General features: G+C 36.7%; 1 protein-coding gene across 2 annotated transcripts in view; it reads right to left on the reverse strand.

Annotated features, from left to right (window-relative positions):
- Positions 1-20,769, reverse strand: part of adamts3 (ADAM metallopeptidase with thrombospondin type 1 motif, 3) — an 82,113-nt gene that overhangs the window by 13,952 nt on the left and 47,392 nt on the right. Inside the window, exons 8-18 of one of the 2 annotated variants that reach the window (XM_083526805.1) lie at positions 19,728-19,833; positions 16,306-16,449; positions 12,442-12,574; positions 11,976-12,089; positions 11,755-11,900; positions 10,943-11,118; positions 5,584-5,717; positions 5,181-5,304; positions 2,691-2,774; positions 2,125-2,205; positions 716-879 (exon numbers count right to left, since the gene is read on the reverse strand). In XM_083526805.1, the coding sequence (XP_083382931.1) occupies positions 716-879; positions 2,125-2,205; positions 2,691-2,774; positions 5,181-5,304; positions 5,584-5,717; positions 10,943-11,118; positions 11,755-11,900; positions 11,976-12,089; positions 12,442-12,574; positions 16,306-16,449; positions 19,728-19,833 (1,406 nt within the window). The remainder of the gene's footprint in view (positions 1-715; positions 880-2,124; positions 2,206-2,690; positions 2,775-5,180; positions 5,305-5,583; positions 5,718-10,942; positions 11,119-11,754; positions 11,901-11,975; positions 12,090-12,441; positions 12,575-16,305; positions 16,450-19,727; positions 19,834-20,769) is intronic. The other variant, XM_083526806.1, reaches the window with a different exon arrangement.

Genomic DNA, 20,769 nt, shown 5'->3' on the forward strand with positions numbered 1-20,769 from the left:
TGACACTTGTTGTTCAGCAACCCTTCCTATACAGAACCCCCATTTTAAACATCCTTAGCAGGAAGATTCAAAGAAACCAAGAATCCATGGTCTTTTGAATGCCACATGCTTTGGAACTGCATCCCTTGTTTCCAATTAGGGTTGATTCTTTTCTTTCTTATGAAAGCTTTAAGATGGGTTCAGGATATATTCCCTCGAGGTAAACTGTTTCTGAGCAATCTATATCAAAGTCCATTGAATATTCATTATTTGATAAATGTGATTTATCCTGGGCAGGGTCTGAGTGGGCATGCATATTAATGCACCGTGTATAGGAATAATAAACTCCTGATTAATTTAATTAAAATTAGATTTAATTCTATGCTAGTTTCGTCAATGGGGATGTCAAGGCCTTTTTATCTGTATGCTAGAACTACCCTTACATTTATTTCCAATATAAAGAAAGCTATGTCAGTCATTTGAACTTGCTGTGAACTGAATGCTGATTGGATCCATCAAAATATTTCCTATATCATTTCATATAAATCCTACACACATTCAGCTACTCATTCCTGACATATAACACTAACGACATTATTGATTCTCCAGTGGTAAGTAGCTCTTGAACCACAAATCTCAGATGGTTGCCACATAATGCATCCCAAACTCAATGGAAATCAAACAGTAATCAAATCGTTTAATAAAATATTTCAATACGTCTTAAAAATCCAATTACCAGAACAATGACTGCGTCATGTAACGGTCCTTCTGTGTGCAGAGTCTCAGCATCTTCTTCGATTACATAATCCCACTCCACTCCGAGGTCTATGAAGCTCCGTGACCTCACCTCTTCTCCCTTACCATTCAGGATGTAGTGTCCTGTGGCCTGGTTCTTCACCGCTGCAACCAACAACTAGTTACAAAACCTCAAACATTTGCAAGAACTTGTGTTGTGTTGACTGAAAGATTGTGAGAGATGGAGAGACAGATGTAAGACATACATGATTACATATAAATATGTGTAGACAATCTGTGAAGAGGCTGTTACACGCAATATACTCTACAAAAAAATCACATAAACATAAAGTTGGCATTAGAATTTAACAGCACTACTGAATTGCATGGCAGAAGTGAAAATAAAATAACACAGTTATTAAGTAACAGTGAGAGATAATATACTGAGAGCCAGAGGAAAAAGTGAATGACAATGGAGACTACTGGCAGAGAAGCATGTCAATTAATCACCATTAGTGACATTTATTAAATGTCACTGCCATGAACACTATATTAAACTACACATTAGGGGTGTCATGGTACACCCATTTGTACCAAACTGTTTCGGGTACAAGACTTTCAGGACGTACGGTGCACGTGTGTACTAAATACAATCCTTGCTTTACGTGCAGAATATAGTTAAAATCTGAGTTTCCTCATCACTATATTAAGTGTCGGACTGCAAGTTTGTTTAGTCTCTGCCTCGCACTTGGAGAGCAGTGAAATTGCTGCCAGTTCCTGTTAAGGATAACGTTTTTACGACAGTCTAGCAATATGGATTCATTTGCGTTTTGTGTGCAGCTTCAAGAAATTTCTTAAGCGATAAAATACCTGACAATTCCGTGTACCGAGGGAGAAAATGAATAAATTAAGGATGAATTCATTTATGAATAAATCAATTGAAGCAATAAATACATTTCTTACATTCCTTAAAAGCAAACATTTGTTGAGGTTTGCTGAAATAAGTAGAACAGGTAAGTGAAATGAACAATTTCATAGCAATCTTTTCTTTATTAAAAATAATGATTGGATTAAAAGTTATAAATGCAATGAAATGAATGCAATGAAAATATAATTTCCTTTTTACTTGAGTAAAAGTCCTACAATTAAATTGTCTTCTTAGCTAATTAAACTTAAGATAGGATAATTGCAAACCCTAGACTGAATGCACACATAAGTTAAACTAGGGAGAATTTAAAAGGTTTGCCACTGGCCATTCAACTTTTTATTTAGAAAGACAAAATATACTCATGATTGATAGCTAATAAAGAATATGGGTGCCAGTCATGCTCTCTTGGGCCCATGGCAAAAGAAGAGAAAAGGTAAGCATGCGCTTTATTTGCAAAAAGATTTGAGGAAGCTATCACTTACCAAGAATGTGAGGGGAAGCCTCATGTTCTTGGATGATCACATGTCTAGCCCCAGGGGGGATGAGGAACATCTTTAGGTAACCTTTGCATCAGAGTGACGCGGCAACAGAGAAAAGATGTTCGGAAGAAAAAGATAGTAGAAGCAATTAGTGAGCAGAGTTGAACATGTACGTTTTTTTTCTCTTTGAAGAGATGGACATCGATTTGTTAGAAGGAGTACTGCTTGCTGTTAGGCTCTAGAAGGGACAGTTCAGAGCCCTATACAACCACAGCTCGTGTTGTGTCCCTCACAGCAAAGCCTACTATAGAAGGTGACTATAGGTTTGCCATCCATGCTATACATCCGTCTTTTCTATTCAAATCTTTCATTTGTGCCTCACTTACAAAGTGCATCAATATGGGATATGAAAGAGAATCCAATTAGCTATTCCAAAAGATTTATAATTGGTTGGACGAATGTCAAACAGAAGAAGGAGGTAAAACCTTTGGTCACTTGTACTATTATACACTGAAGCACCTTTCCTGAGTTTAGATGTCCATTTCTCTTCAAAGCTTTGTGCCACTCACCAATAACATTTCTAGAGTCTTCACTTTCATTCAGATACACATGTCGTGCACTCTTGGGCAGCAAGAAGATTCCTCTTGTCTTCCCTTGAGGAAAAATACACCTGTTACCTCTGTGTTGTACTGCACTCTTTTGCCATTGACTTCAGATGTTGCTTTAAAATCAATAGCAACATATTGGGTCTTATAAAGGGATCTTATATGGTAAGCGATGTAGGCTGATCTTTAAGCTGCAGCAGCAATGGTGAGATATAAAATGGAATCAAAATGTAAAATTGTACTCTAGGTAAAAAAAAAAAAAAACTTGTAAAAGATCAGTATAACATGTCATTTCTAATCTTGGGGGCTTGTGGGGTCATTTTCAAAGCACTGAAAATGTCTTAGCTGCAATTGACTCTAAAACATGAAAATGCTAGCTGTATTTAATATGCACACACAGAAACTGCATTGAATAAGCATACCATTTCCTCATTTACCCCAGTAAGTCAATGGCAAATAAAGCATTACAATGGGCGAAAGCAGAAGATTAGGGAACACAGAATACTTGCAGAATTTGTTTTCCAAAAAAGGCATATCTTTTTGGCATCTCTTGCTTAATTTTTTTCCTGTTAAGAAAGTGAGTAGACATTCACATTAAAACATTCATGCAGTCAACCATGCCATATCACATTGAATTATCATACAAGATGTCTTTAATTACCTGTTAATATCATAGACACATCATTCATTAGTCAGAAGTCATGCTCTTGAATCAAATAAACATGCTATGACATACAGCATTGTGTCAAATAAGACAAGCCTTCGCATGCAATTTGTAATTAACTGTCACAGAAGCAACATCATTACAACATCAAGACATTATTTCAAAAGTTGGAAACACTTGATTGAACAGGTTAGAAATAAAACACAATTAAATAGACTGTGCTGTTATAAGAAAATAATAATATAAGAAAAGAATCCATTATGAGGTGGAATAATAAGTTTCCAATGACTTCTCTTGTAATTTTTAAACAATGCATAAAACTCTTTCATGTTACAGAGAAACCAGAGAATAAATGTTTTAAATCACTTAATAATTAGACAAAGATTATGTATTTGCCAGACATGTATCTGTGAAATAGCAGTTATTCAAGGAAACAACATTATTTTTTTTTTACTAAAATATAAATTCTAAAGAAAATTGATAGAAAAGAACCCAATATAAACTTCCCAAAGTTAAAGCCTATGTATACACATTTTAGCAACCATTTTATTTTGTTCTTAGGGAAACAATAGAAATTGAAATATATATATATATATATATATATATATATATATATATATATATATATATATATATATATATATATATATATATATATATATATATATATGTATATATATATATATTTTATATACAAGCTGCATATTGACTTCTCTAAAATATACAGTATCCAAGTTTAATTTCTATAGTATTGAATAAATGGTTTAAGAAATACTAAAATAGGGCTGTCCAAATTATTGTGTTAATAACACGTTAGTGCAAATTCATTTTAAACGCCACTAATTTTATTAGTGCGTGGTTTATGCAGCATAAATTAAGTAATGCATTAATTTCAGTTTAACCATTTTTATGAAAAATATTAATAAATATATCTAATGAATATATCTATTCAACTAATCTAACATTCAATGCAACACACATTTATTCATAACGTCCTTTCTTTAGTCAGATATAAAAATATATATACTCTAACAATAAATTATTTTTAATCACTAAACATTTCGTTTAATGATGCACCAAATCTCAAATCAAGCACCAAAATCCGCCAATGTACACATCGCACCGGCAAATAAATCCGTCCGAGTGGAAACATTAAAAAGTTCCATTTGGTGTACTGATGATTTATGTAATTTAAAACACCATAATTACTTTAAAACATTTACAAGAAAATTTTGTATTCATGCTCTATGTTAAGTTTGGTTTCACTAATAATAAACATACATTGCATACAGCATCCATATTTGTCCATGCTCATGTTGATTAGAGTATTAAAAATTAAAAAGTATTAATTTAAGGTACATTTAGAACAGATTTTTATCTGTTCTAAATGTACCTTAAATTAATACTTTTCAAAAGAGATTAAGTTGGGCTCGATCACAAGTTAACTCATGACAATCATACGATTTATCGCAATTAAATATTTTAATTATTTGATACCCCTAATATATATATATATATATATATATATATATATATATATATATATATATATATATATATATATATATATATATATATATATATAAATTGCTCATTTCCCCAGATTCTCCATATTTTAAGAAAATCTGTTATTATTATGTATATGTAAAAAATGTTACAAATTAAGCTTTTAAATATAATAGAAGTGTGACACACTTTGTGATGAATTTGGCGCAAAATGTAGGACAAATTACTAGAACAAGGGACTGTGCACGCAGGGGAAATCATGAATAAGAAGTAAAACTTAATACCTGCTTTTTTGGGGGTTCGGGTAAAGGTTCCTTTCACGGTCCTGCAATGGGAGTTGTCGCCCCCACACACTCCACACTTATCTTCCTCCTTGTTGGAACCTATTTCTTTATCACAGCCCACTTTCTGAAAGACAGAAAGATGCGAGCAAAGAAACAGATCACACATTAACATGTGACACTTGCTTTAAAGCCTCTCATTGATTAAAAGCCTACAAGTACACTGTCTAATAAAAAAATGCTTGAACCACCTGCACTTCAATCAGCCTATTCTTTACAGCAGTACTCATTTGTAAACTGCCTCACGTTAATTTTTTTTGTCATTTTTGGTGTTTGCCTCTAAACTGAAGCTACACTGCTGCAGATTATGATGGTAAGTTTAAGAGCAAGGCGGTCAGAAGCTTACCACACATTCCCCTCGCACACAGATGCTGTAGGGATCCTTGTAGGAGCACCGTGTGCCATCGTGCACCAGCTGCTTCATATATGCCACGTCGCTCGTCTCCTTCGACTGGCAGTACAGGTGACATCTCTTGCTGGCTGGAGAAAAGTACAAGGCACTGCTTAACCATTTTGTGGTTGATAATTAAGATGACCAAATTAAAAGTTTTAGCAATGGTAGACCATCATTCTCTGCTGAATCGCTGAATCGACCTGTGTTTTAATATATTTTTGTCCATGAATATATATTTAATTATTCCCAATAGACTATTCTCTTAATTGCCAAATGTTTTCTCTCGGGTGCACTGCTGCTTCAAGGAGCAGCGCCACCGAGTGTAATTTTTACATTGGATTTTCTATTCAATCAGATTTCAGCCGTCACATAGTGATGGTAGCTTCAAATCCAAGTTGCTTGAAGCTGTTGTTTTAACCTGTCAGATTGTGATTTGTTTGCTCTGAGGCCCCTAAAAAGCATAGAATTACATCCTTTGACTGGAAAGTCAGAGAGGGCACTATTTAGAGCTCCCAGACGCATCTATAGCAGTTTTTTCATTCCACAATGGCTGACAGAGGCTTGTATATGGCTTACAAGGCCATATACAAAATGGACATTTCAAGAAAAGCTGAACATCATGAGAAAAGGACGGTCAAAACAGTTCAAAACAGTTGTCTACAAAAACACACAATTTTAATTTCAAATCCCCATGAAACCCGTAATGTACTGAAAAAATACACGAAAAAGCACAGAAATACACAAAAATGCAAGGAAATGCGCAAATAAATGCGCTAAAAACCTGGGGTCATTTTTTGCTTTCATGTATAACATGATGATGATTTAAATAGCTGTGGTGTCAAATTGAATGCATTAGGAAGTGTTTGCTGATATACAGTGAGGAAAATAAGTATTTGAACACCCTGCTATTTTGCAAGTTCTCCTACTTAGAAATCATGGAGGGGTCTGAAATTGTCATCATAGGTGCATGTCCACTGTAAGAGACATAATCTAAAAAAAAAAAAAATCCAGAAATCACAATGTATGATTTTTTAACTATTTATTTGTATGATACAGCTGCAAATAAGTATTTGAACACCCTCAGAAAGTCAATGTTAATATTTGGTACAGTAGCCTGTGTTTGCAATTACAGAGGTCGAACGTTTCCTGTAGTTTTTCACCAGGTTTGCACTCACTGCAGGAGGGATTTTGGCCCACTCCTCCACACAGATCTTCTCTAGATCAGTCAGGTTTCTGGCCTGTCGCTGAGAAACACGGAGTTTGAGCTCCCTCCAAAGATTCTCTATTGGGTTTAGGTCTGGAGACTGGCTAGGCCACGCCAGAACCTTGATATGCTTCTTACAGAGCCACTTCTTGGTTATCCTGGCTGTGTGCTTCGGGTCATTGTCATGTTGAAAGACCCAGCCTCGACCCATCTTCAATGCTCTAACCCTAGGTTGTTCCCCAAAATCTCGCAATACATGGCCCCGGTCATCCTCTCCTTATTACAGTGCAGTCGCCCTGTCCCATGTGCAGAAAAACATCCCCAAAGCATGATGCTACCACCCCCATGCTTCACAGTAGGGATGGTGTTCTTGGGATGGTACTCATCATTCTTCTTCCTCCAAACACGTTTAGTAGAATTATGACCCAAACGTTCTATTTTGGTCTCATCTGACCACATGACTTTCTCCCATGACTCCTCTGGATCATCCAAATGGTCATTGGCAAACTTAAGACGTGCCTGGACATGTGCTGGTTTAAGCAGGGGAACCTTTTGTGCCATGCATGATTTCAAACCATGACGTCTTAGTGTATGACCAACAGTAACCTTGGAAACGGTGGTCCCAGCTCTTTTCAGGTCATTGACCAGCTCCTCCCGTGTAGTTCTGGGCTGATTTTTCACCTTCCTTAGGATCATTGAGACCCCACGAGGTGAGATCTTGCTTGGAGCCCCAGTCCGAGGGAGATTGACAGTCATGTTTAGCTTCTTCCATTTTCTAATGATTGCTCCAACAGTGGACCTTTTTTCACCAAGCTGCTTGGCAATTTCCCTGTAGCCCTTTCCAGCCTTGTGGAGGTGTACAATTTTGTCTCCAGTGTCTTTGGACAGCTCTTTGGTCTTGGCCATGTTAGTAGTTGGATTCTTACTGATTGTATGGAGTGGACAGGTGTCTTTATGCAGCTAACGACCTCAAACAGGTGCATCTAATTTAGGATAATAAATGTAGTGGAGGTGGACATTTTAAAGGCAGACTAACAGGTCTTTGAGGGTCAAATTCTAGCTGATAGACAGGTGTTCAAATACTTATTTGCAGCTGCATCATACAAATAAATAGTTTAAAAATCATATATTGTGATTCCTGGATTTTTTTTTTTAGATTATGTCTCTCACAGTGGACATGCACCTACGATGACAATTTCAGACCCTTCCATGATTTCTAAGTGGGAGAACTTGCAAAATAGCAGGGTGTTCAAATACTTATTTTCCTCACTGTACATCATGAGAGTGATAGAATGTTAAGGTCTTTTTCTTGTTGAGCAAACAATATTAAATAGAAATATTAAATAGGTCACCTTTGTAATCATGAAATAAAAATGATATTTGATTTCCTGGGATATTGCCTCCATCTGTTATTTGCACAGACAGGATTTATAGCAATTTTACTTCACAAATGATGTCAATATTTACTTCAGGGAAGTGATCCCACAGTTTTTGCAGGTGCATAACTCACAGAATGCACTGCACACCTGCAAGGAGTCTTTTTGGTTGATTTTTTATTTATTTTTTATTACCCTGTGCTTGATCACTGTGGAGATAACAAAGAAATGATGGCCAGGGTTTGCACGTTAAAAGCAGCCCAATGGAGTATTAAAACACAGCTAATTTTTTTGCTCTAGATTCCCAGGACGGTTTCCTTTAGAGCTGGTGGTGATTTCCAGTGAGCTTGATTCCTTGCCATGTACCAGTACCGTCGTCATCAAATTGTGGCCCCCTGTGGGTAGCTAATTAAAGGTTCCTGCTTTGTCACATCTGTCCTTTTTCCTATTATTATCTTATCAGCAATTAAAGAAGTGAATTAAAGACACTAAGTATAACCATTTAAGTGTTTGCTTCTTTCTTTTGTTGCTGTTTAAATCTGTGCCCTCACTGGCGTGTGTGACGCACACCTTCCGTGACAGTAATTCTAGTATTTTACTTATTTCCATGCTTACCACAGTTAAAGCTGTCCTTAAAACAGACACAAAGCAGATTATGTTTCAGTGTTTTTGTAGCATGATCCTGTAAAACCTGAGGAGTTATTTTAGCATTTTATGTCATCTCATAAATTTCATACCCCAACCACCTGTATTTCAGGGTAGGATTGTAAGCTGTTTGTTCTACTAGCTGTTTGTTCTACAAGGCCATGACGGAGCTGGATGACGGACAAATTATTAATGTCAAAAACTGTTTGTGACCTGAGAATCATTGAGAAGCATTTACAGAGCCTTGCACACACTATAGCATAATCTTAAAAGAAATGTGAATCTCGGCGGCTGTAAAAATACACTTTTATTATCTGCTCTGTGATGCTGTTTGGTCACAGCAAGGTCTAAATTGTACAACAGGCATTGAGTCATGCTTCTTTGTCACACTTTCAGGGCAGAATATGAAATAGACAAAAGGCGAAGCATCGAAGCATCTTTGAAAAAACAAAGAGCAAGAGTTACTAGTGGTATTGCAGCAGCTCAGTCAAGTGAGGTTCACAGAGAAGTCTAATAAAGTGCATAATTTACAGAATCTGACCCTGATGTAGGTTTCTTAATATATGATGCTGATTTCTTAAAATATTTAAGATGTTATACAGAAAATTGCTTAAATGAAACATTTATTGAACAACACAAGCTTCTCAAATCAGTGCAGTCCAAAAAGTTACTCTCATTCTCTCCAAATGTTATTCTCATTCTCTCTCCAAAAGCAGCATCATATTTAACCAATGAAATATATAAGGCTGGATTAAAAACGAATGATACGAACTTAAAGCAACAAGCTGATGGTCAGCCGTCAGGGAAATTCGTGCATTGGGCATTTTGAGTTTTGGTCGGCTTCGGGTTTTTTTGCACAGTTGGTTTATGTCGGACGCCGTCAACTGTTTCTCAGCTGATTCTGTATGTCGAATCAGCTGCCGAGCTTGTTGGTAAGAAAGAGTCTCTGATTTGCTAAATAGCTTAGCAAAAAGTACATGAAAAAAAAAAAAAAACAGGACCCGCTTGTTGTCATTCTTGCTCTTGCTTAGCGAAATGATTGAAAAAAGCTACACGGATCCGGTAGTAATGATCCCAATAGGTTTAACCGCTGCCTGTTTTTAATAGTAACAGTTTTAGCTTTTCCGTTTTTCCTGTTTGAAAGTCGAATACAGGCTACTGCCACCTGCTGGTAGGAAAGAGTTGTGTTTTCTTATGCAAGCGCAGAATGTGCATGTACGGTTTGTTGGCTCAGATGCGCCTGCCTGAATAATCGACCTAATTTGCAGCATAATTAGCCGATGCCGATTAATTAAAAAAGAATGGTAAAAATCGGCCCAATTAATCGTCTGGCCGATATAATAACCTATAATAATAAGCCCACCCAGCAGAACGTGCTAATGACCCACCATTAATTAACACCTAATTTGCACACAATTTCACATAACCACTGGTAAATGCCCAACATTTAAAACAATAAGATTAACAGGTAATCAACCCCACTTCCTATTTCTCTGTTTATATTCACATCCCTCTTTTGTCCAATCCTTCCACTAATTCATATGTATGAAAGATAATAGTGCATTTAGTGTGCTGCTACGTGCACAGTGCATTACCTGCATGATTAGGTTTCTATGCCAATTTCCTACATAAAATGTGTCCTAACAATTCCTAAAACAGCAACAAACAATGTAGTACATCAAGCTCTCTGTTTTCACTTGGGAAGTCCACAAAAAACTTCCCAATCTCAAAATTGTGATAGTAACAGTTTTTTCCCATCACTGCAAAATATGAGAATTTGTGTAAATATTTGCACAGTAATAGCAAACAAAAAAAATATAATCCCATGTACAAATAGCTTCGAAAGAAGGGATAAATATGGACTTCCCAGCTGTCCTGATGAATTACAGGATAAAAAGTAAAATGAAATTTCCCCTTTATCATTTTTCCACAGGGTTTTTACAAATAATAATCCATTAGATAATATGCATAATTACAAACCTGGGCTTAAGTGTGATTTTTACTATAAAGAAAGGTACAGAATAATAGAGTATCTACTATAGTCCAGGATACACAATACAAACTGTAACTTGGCATGTACACTTACAATCTGGATGCTCATATGGGAGCCAGTGGTGTTTGGTGTTCTGGTACTCAAAGTGGGAGTTGCGGAGCTGACACTGCTGCGCTCTGAAGTCCTCAAAGTGTTTGGGGCAATCATCTGTGTTGCACAGCTGGAACTCATAGTTGACCCCTGGGCAGTCCTGACCACCATTAGATGGACTGTTTTACAGAATCAAAAAAAGGATAAGAAACATTAACACTTTTATCACAATTATAATGATATTTTACAAAAACATTTGGACTGATTATGTTAAGGGCCCAATTGTCTGTTTTTATTTCCATAAAAATCATACCAATAAGAAGACAAAAGCAGAATTAGTGATACCTGTCCAAAAGTGAATAAACATTAGCATACAGAAATGATAATACAATATGTGTACTAAGGGTTGCATTGAAATATATAATAGATAATATATAAATAACATGTGGGACTGCTGGAAATTTTAAACATGTGTAACATATAATATTTTCTTGAGAAGTACATATCAAGCAAATATTGGCAGGAGAAAATATCAAAGAAAAAAAAAAATCAAAGGCACTTGAAGAGTGAGCACTGCTCTATGCCAAATATTCTCAGGTTTGCTCATGTGGACTCTTGGATATTCATATGGGCTCATGTGGAAAAGGTTTCCAATGGGTTCAAAACAAGAACACTGTTCCTTTGGCCATTTCTATATATATATTTATATAATTATTTTGCCAGCTATCTTAAAAGGGTGGGGTGCTAATAGTTCTGTAGCTGAAAAAAATCTGTACAGATGTGGAAATATTATTGTTCTGTGAAAGGAAACGTACGCTGGGTTGTTGCACTGACGTGTCCTGAAGCGTACGCCTGTGCCACAGGAGCGAGAGCATGAACCATACTTGGTCCACAAACCCCAAGCTCCATCCTGCTTAACCTGGTTGGCATTTTTCCACATGCAGTGACCTTTGTAGCACCACTAGAGAAAAGAAAATTGTTGATTAAGGAAGCAAAAACAAATAAAATCAATATTACAACGGCATGTTGGATTTACCTTGCCGGGTGCACATTCGGTGCCGTCCAGTGGTGGACCCTTTTTAGTCTTGCAGAAATAAGGGTTGTCTGGATGGCTGCACCACAGCTGTTTGCAAGGGTCAAATGTACGGAACTAACAGGAGAGAAGGAGTGCAATGTAATACATGTGAGAGGAACGGAAAATTAATTGTCAATTATATTCCACAGAAAATGACTAATGGATTTCTCAATTCCAGTGCAATTTGGAAATAACAAGCTGATCAAACAATCAGTCATCATCACTGACACTGTGAATATGATAACATGATAGCACAGACAACATTGTTCATTAAGCCAAATTTCACACACTAGTATGTGAACTAGAGGCTCAAATGATTGCACCAGAAGAGACGCAGAACAATAGAACAATAGGACAAGTAACTCTAAACAAACTGTGTTTTAGCAAACATGCCTAGAGGTAGGAAGCTCGCTTTATCTACACTTACTGATGTGCATATTTTGTATCCAACTCCAAAGTCAAATCGACACTGCTCATCCATCGAATAATTGATGCCAGGAAGTTCGGGGAGTTGTGGCCAGTCATGCTTGAATGGATCATCCAGTAAGCAGTCATAGGAACTGTGAGGAACCAATAATAAGTCACAATTCGAAACATTTTTTATGTTAATCGTTTTTAATGACCTATCAATTCAGAGATAAAAACTTAAACGAAAGAAAACAGTAGCTCTTAAAGACAAGAGTAAGTAAAATAAGGCGACTCAGAGAGAAAAGTGTATTTTCGTGCTTTTTAACATGGTTTTACATAAACTATTAATTGAGAATCTTAGGATTTCATCTACATTTTATTCAGTAGTTTTCTTATGTGCATAGAGTTTTGGGTGCTTTTAATTCCTCCCCAGTGGGCATTGCACTGCTACCTGAATATTTCAGACAGGCATTGGGTGTTTGTCATTATCAGCAAGCAATTAGCCATTTGAAATGAGTTGATAAAAACTTTTGCTTCACATTGTAATGACATCAATCAAATCAGCAATAATTGGGCCACATGTGCCCCATGAAAGAAATTCATTTGTTTAGCAAGAAAAGAAAAAAACATTATACACTGACATGTTTTATTGGTTGGGAGCATTTATTCTGCAGACAATGATGTTAATTTTCATACTTTTTGAAATGATGTTAAATTACATACTTCATTTGTAATAAGCAAAGATAAAGAATTTCGATAGTTCAATCATCCTTGTTTTTCATGAGGGATTAGCCTAATTGTGAAGCAATAGATACAATTATTCCAAAATGTATATTCAAAAAAAGATGTGCCAGAACCATTTAATAAATTGACAAAAGAGTGCTTGAGTGAGTCACTAAAAAGATGACCTCAATTTCCAGGGTCTATTAAAGCTGTGTCTCACTGAAGGAAGCTGCCAGATGTGTCATAATTCATAAAACGGTATGTTAAATCAACAAATAAACAGCTTTGGAAGTTTTCTTTTTCACTACATAATGAAAGTAAGCTCTCCATAGCTATTTTCCCAAAACACCAATAAAACGGTGTTTGCTGAAACATTTAAAAAATAATCATTGCTTGGAATGTGTAATGTTTTTCATTAATTGTCCTGTTCATTGAAATTATTACAATAAAAGAAAAAAATAATAATAAATTTATATGATGGCTTCTTAATGAGTTTAGTGATACATTTAATCAACACAGAAAATTTATGATGTAGTATTTGTGCAACAGTATATTTTGTTAAGATCGCCATGTCACAATTATTCAACCCCTATATATTATTATTGTTTTTAAAGCTTTCTGACAGTTTTAATGGCCTGAAGTGGAGCTGAAACATCAATAAGCCTTTGGGAACTCTATAACGATCCTTCATTTGCTTCAGCTGTGATGCATATATAAACCCCGACCATGAAGGTGTTCAAGTTGAGTTGCAATCATGGGAAAGACAAAGGAGCTTCCACAAAAGCTGAGAGAGGAGATTATTTCATCACATCTGAGGGGCCTTGGGTATAAGAATATTTCCAAAAGATTTAACATACCAAGAGACACAATTGGGAGCATTATAAGGAAGTTTAAAACTTATGGAACAGCTGCAAACTTGCCAGGGCCATGGAAGAAAGCTCACAATTTCATCAAGGGCCCTTAGCAACTTAGTCAGGATAGCTAAGAAAAACCTACAGAGTTCTGGGGGACAGTTCTATGGACTGATGAAACCAAACTGGAACTTTTTGGACATATAGACCAGCGGTATGTCTGGCGTGCAAAAGGTCAGGCTTATGACCAGAAGAATACCATCCCCACAGTCAAGCACGGAGGTGGGTCAATAATGTGGGGCTGTTTTTCTGCAGCAGGAACTGGCAATCTTGATCGTGTACCTGGCATCATGGATTCCCAGAAATACCAGGTCATTTTGAAGAAGAACATGATGCCTTCTGTTGACAAATTAAACCTGGGTGATCATTGGATTTTCCAGCAAGACAATGATCCCAAGCACACCTTCAAATCAACCAAAGCTTGGTTGGGTAAAAGATGCTGGAGTGTCCTGGAGTGGCCTTCTCAGTCACCAGATTTAAATCCAATTGAAAATCTTTGGGGACCCTTACGAGAAAAATAAATCAAGGACTGTGACGTCGGAGCGACGTGGGGCCGCCTTCCCGTGGGCTCACCACCTGCAGGAGGGACCGTAAGGGACCGGTGCTGAGAGGATTGGGCATCAGTCGAAGGCGGGGGCCTTGACAGCCCGATCCCTGGACACGGAGAAGTGTCTGGGGAATCTGCTTGGACTGCTGCCCCCGCGACCCGAATTACGGATAAGCGGGAGAAGATGATGAAAAAAATGAAAATCTTTGGTGGGATTTGAAGAAGGCAGTTGCAGCATGGAAGCCGTCAAACATCACTGAGTTAGAGGCTTTTGCACGTGAAGAATGGGCAAAGATCAAGCGGTGTAAGAAGCTTGTCAGCACTTATCGAAAACGCTTGTTGGAAGTTATAAAAACTAAAGGGCGCTCCACAAGGTACTGAAGCTGGGGGTTGAATAGTACTGCACATGCTCATGTCTTACAATTTTTCATTCGAACTTCAAATTTAATCAACTTCTGTTGTCAAAATAACTCAAATATGTATCAATAAATATTGTCGTTGTTAATTTTATTTTTTTTTACCATTTATTTTCATTATCTTGCATCAACATCACTGTATTGTCTATTGAGGTGGTCACATCCCAGAAGAGTCGTATTCTACTGCTGGTACACTTCACAATATAAATGTGCAATTTAACCCCTAAATAACCCTCTTTTTTTGCAATGTAACCCCTAAATAGTGTATTTTAGTTTTTTTTTTTTTTTTTAGCTTTAGCTTCTGTGAAGTGTCTGCCATAGACATCTCTGTGTATATGTTAACAATGGGGAAATGGTGAGATGGGTGCACAGTAGTTAAAACATTGGCCACCAGTTTGAATAGTTGTGAGTTTTAATCCCAGCCCTGTCACGCTACAGCATAAATCTTAAAACAGATTAATTTAAAATCTATAAATTATGTTAAAACCGGAACTACAGTAGAAAAGCATAGTTTCACTTATTTTATAATGAGAAGTGCCGTGGTGCTCTTTTATCCATGTCCTTTTTTTTTTTTTTTTTTTACTAAGAAGAAGGCTCTTTTATGGTTATGTTCCTTCATTAGTCTTAAAAAATCCCACAGTGAATGTTAAAAAGGTAGGGTCTTTTGACATTAAAGAACATTCAGACAGTGTCTTGATGCAATCTTAAGCAATCTTTCCCATAAAAAAATAAAAAATCAATGCTGAAGCAAAAACTTCAAGCAAGTGATAATTCCTTAGGTTTTTCCTGAGGTACAGTTTCCTCTTGCAGATTGCAGTCAGCTATTTATGGGTTTAAATTCCTCATAATGAGAGAAGTACAACAACAATATTATCTGATTTCCATGACACATGTATATTGCTCAAAGGCTTTAATGAGAGGGTATTACCAAATTCAGTGTTTAAAATGATGTACTGATAATTAGTAAGAATTTCCAACTGAATGATTGTTTCTAATGAGAGGTCACAAACTGAAATACAGAGCACAAACACAACAAGCAGCAATGATGGTACTGCATGGTTTCAAGTGCAACTGATTTACTGGAAATATTGTTTTAATTAGTTGCTAATAATGATGGTCAAAGAGCTCCAGTGATTCTTATCTGTACACTGAATTGTTATTATTTAAAACAGACCTTTTATGTTTCACAATACTAATAAATGCATGTGACTCTATATATGCATTTCATGATTACAGATAACAAGAGATAAAGGAAGAAATGAAAGATAGGGCAGCTGATAACTCACTGAATGTATCTCTTCAGCTCTTGTCCACTGCACATGGACCAGTGATAGCGATGAAAAGCGGCTTGCACCAGAGGAGCCATGACACTCCCCATTGCTGTCTCATCACCACAACGATTGCCCTGTCCATCATGTTCCATTCCCAGCCTAAAGACAGCATAGTAAGAGACAAATTACAATCTGTGATTTTGGTTACAGGTTTGTGAATAAATGTGTGTGTGTGTGTGTGTGTGTGTGTGTGTGTGTGTGTGTGTGTGTGTGTGTGTATATATATATATATATATATATATATATATATATATATATATATATATACAGTGGGGAAAATAAGTATTTGAACACCCTGCTATTTTGCAAGTTCTCCCACTTAGAAATCATGGAGGGGTCTGAAATTGTCATTGTAGGTGCATGTCCACTGTGAGAGACATAATAAAAAAAAAAATAATCCAGAAACCACAATATATGATTTTTAAACAATTTATTTGTATGATACAGCTGCAAATAAGTATTTGAACACCTGTCTATCAGCTAGAATTCTGACCCTCAAAGACCTGTTAGTCTGCCTTTAAAATGTCCACCTCCACTACATTTATTATTCTAAATTAGATGCACCTGTTTGAGGTCGTTAGCTGCATAAAGACACCTGCCCACCCCATACAATCAGTAAGAATCCAATTACTAACATGGCCAAGACCAAAGAGCTGTCCAAAGACACTAGAGACAAAATTGTACACCTCCACAAGGCTGGAAAGGGCTACGGGGAAATTGCCAAGCAGCTTGGTGAAAAAAGGTCAACTGTTGGAGCAATCATTAGAAAATGGAAGAAGCTAAACATGACTGTCAATCTCCCTTGGACTGGGGCTCCATGCAAGATCTCACCTCGTGGGGTCTCAATGATCCTAAGGAAGGTAAGAAATCAGCCCAGAACTACACGGGAGGAGCTGGTCAATGACTTGAAAAGAGCTGGGACCACCGTTTCCAAGGTTACTGTTGGTAATACACTAAGACGTCATGGTTTGAAATCATGCATGGCACGGAAGGTTCCCCTGCTTAAACCAGCACATGTCCAGGCACGTCTTAAGTTTGCCAATGACCATTTGGATGATCCAGAGGAGTCATGGGAGAAGGTCATGTGGTCAGATGAGACCAAAATAGAACTTTTGGGTCATAATTCCACTAAACGTGTTTGGAGGAAGAAGAATGATGAGTACCATCCCAAGAACACCATCCCTACTGTGAAGCATGGGGGTGGTATCATCATGCTTTGGGGTGTTTTTCTGCACATGGGACAGGGCGACTGCACTGTATTAAGGAGAGGATGACCGGGGCCATGTATTGCGAGATTTTGGGGAACAACCTCCTTCCCTCAGTTAGAGCATTGAAGATGGGTCGAGGCTGGTTCTTCCAACATGACAATGACCCGAAGCACACAGCCAGGATAACCAAGGGGTGGCTTTGTAAGAAGCATATCAAGGTTCTGGCGTGGCCTAGCCAGTCTCCAGACCTAAACCCAATAAAGAATCTTTGGAGGGAGCTCAAACTCTGTGTTTCTTAGCGACAGGCCAGAAACCTGACTGATCTAGAGAAGATCTATGTGGAGGAGTGGGCCAAAATCCCTGCTGCAGTGTGTGCAAACCTGGTGAAAAACTACAGGAATAGTTTGACCTCTGTAATTGCAAACAAAGGCTACTGTACCAAATATTAACATTGACTTTCTCAGGTGTTCAAATACTTATTTGCAGCTGTATCATAAAAATAAATAGTTAAAAAATCATACATTGTGATTTCTGGATTTTTTTTTTTTTTTAGATTATGTCTCTCACAGTGGACATGCACCTACGATGACAATTTCAGACCCCTCCATGATTTCTAAGTGGGGAAACTTGCAAAATAGCAGGGTGTACAAATACTTATTTTCCTCACTGTATATAAATTCCTTTTTTTTTTTCATTTCTGTTTCTTTTTGTCAGAGCAAATAACGTCTGAAAATCTATTCATGACATCCAAAACAATAACTAAACTCTGTGTCCCAAATGTTTAGGGTTGGAATGTGGATTAGCACAAGAAAAGAAAAAAAAAAGACCTTATTTAAAATGGGTATAAAATGCAAAAGTATGGATTGCTATTGAACCCTCTGTGTTTGGTTTATACAAACAACAAGTGTTTATTTTCTTCTTGTGAGAATTGCATAATCGTCCATTTTAGCTCTGCTAAAACCAGTTTCAGGGGATGAATGCAGGTAGGTGTCTGGGGAATTGATCTGCCTTTGTCTTGCGTGCATTGAAAATGAAAGCGAAAAACTAAAAAAAAAATGAACGCTAGAGAGAGAAATAAGATAGAGATAAAGAACAAAACCAGCCAACAAACATACAACCCAAAGAAAAATAGGATAAAAAAAGATAAAGTTCTAATAAAGTGCATGTAGTTTGGAGAAATGGATAAAACGATACGGGTGACAGTGATTAATCTGTGTGGGTAGTAAGAAAATTAGAGAAGCTTGTATGCACAAAGGCTTTAATGCGTCATACAGAAAAGTAATCTGACAGACATTATTATTCGGCTGGGATTTTAAAGCAGGTTTGCAAAACACCTTTGCATAAATATCTAAAATGTCTAAAGTATCATAATTAAAGAGACTGGTATTGTTCTGAGGCGAGTATAAATCAATGTTGTATCCTCAAATAAGACAAAGTATATCACAGCTCACTGTATAAACGAGGCGGTTTGCTATAGATGGTTTATAGTCCAAAATGGTGTCGTAGGTGTGTTTAGCTTAGGTTGTCAACTTGCTGTGGCTTAGAGTTTAGGACAGTAGATTGCAACACCTGTTCCAGCAAAGTTTCCAATTTGCAACCTTAAATATACTATGCGATTTATATCATCAGCTGGTGTTCAAAGCTTTGCTCGCTCTACTAGTGTTGATCTTTCAGAAGTTTGGAACCCCCTACTGTATGCATAAGCACCTTTAATGCCCCAGCAGCATAATGATAATCATTATACAACAGCTATTTCCAAGTCAATAATTTGATTGGTCAAGGGAGGCTTCATGAATACTTCTATTTTAGTGTAACTGCACTGGATATAACAGATAAACTTTTATTGGTTTTACATAAAATTCTATTTTCTACTTCAAAACTATTACTACAGACATGTACAAAATATTACCAAGAATTTAAAATGGCAGCCAACATATATATATTTTTTTATTAATTATAACTATTGTCTTTAAATCCAACAACCCAACTTGCTTGTGGCATTTAGTCCACTTTAGCAGAGCAAAAAAATAAATAAAAAACAGTTTTTGAGTAGTGTTTAACACTAATAATAATGGTAATGTTATAAAGGCTGTGATTCAGTGTAGGCATAAGCCAGTAGGACAAGTGCTGTAGATAATCACATTCATACTAATAATCAGTATAACCTACACGTGTCCAGTCTCATGGGCCACTACGAATGCGGAAGAGAAGCCGTCCTCATGGTTGAGGGTGCAGCTGCGAACTGGATGGCACATCCCAGTGACAGGGGCATAACCTGGGATGAGAGGAAAGAAACATGAACAAGAGTTAATGCTTACAAATCATAGCAAATTTGGATTCAACTGCTGCTCCAGCTCATTTTATAAATAGGCTTTGATTGATGAGGGTTTTTATGTCAAACTGAGGCTCAAAGTGTATGTCAAGAGCAGGCTTTAGTTATGTTTCTCTGGGAAAAATACAGCGAACCTGTTTACTTCAATGTACTTCAATTTCATTACTAAGGCATGGTTCGAGTGTCAACTCCTAAACATAAATTAAGAAGAAGCATGTTTGGTCAGAGTTTATGACAGGGTCTAGCTCCTTTTTAATATTCTTTATTTACACATTTAATTAAAGTCTGCAACATCTTTTCTGGAACACATACTTTATATGGTTAAAAGTTTGCAGACATCTGACCATAATATTCTTGTGTGCTTTATGGAAAAATCTGTTTCCATATTTACCAATTTGCTGTTATAATAACCTCCATTCTTCTAAAAAAATCTTTCACAAAATTTTCTTCAACAAGGGTGTTAGTAAAATCAGGTACTAGTGTAGGGTGAGGAGGCCTGGGGTGCAGTCAGGTTTCCAATTCATACCAAAGGTATTTCATAGGCAGATTTTTATAGAAGGACACTAAAGATTTTCAACTCTAAACCATGTAAACCATATCTTCGTGGAGCTCGCTTTGTATACAGAGGCATTTTCATGCTAAAACAGGTTTGGGTCTTCTAGTTTAGGTAAATTGAAAGTTTGATGTGTTATGCTATGTTATTATAGGAATATCCAGATAGGAAGTACACACTGCTGTTATTTTTTAGCTATGTCTCAGACATATTATTTACACTGGCAAAAACATTATCAGTTAAGTTACAATAATTTAATTATTTTAATAAAGTTTCTTTTCGGCTTCTCCCGTTAGGGGTCGCCACAGCGGATCCTCCGCACGTTT

Source organism: Silurus aristotelis (genome assembly GCF_946808225.1).
Source record: "Silurus aristotelis genome assembly, chromosome: 23".
Classification (NCBI taxonomy): Eukaryota; Metazoa; Chordata; class Actinopteri; order Siluriformes; family Siluridae; genus Silurus; species Silurus aristotelis.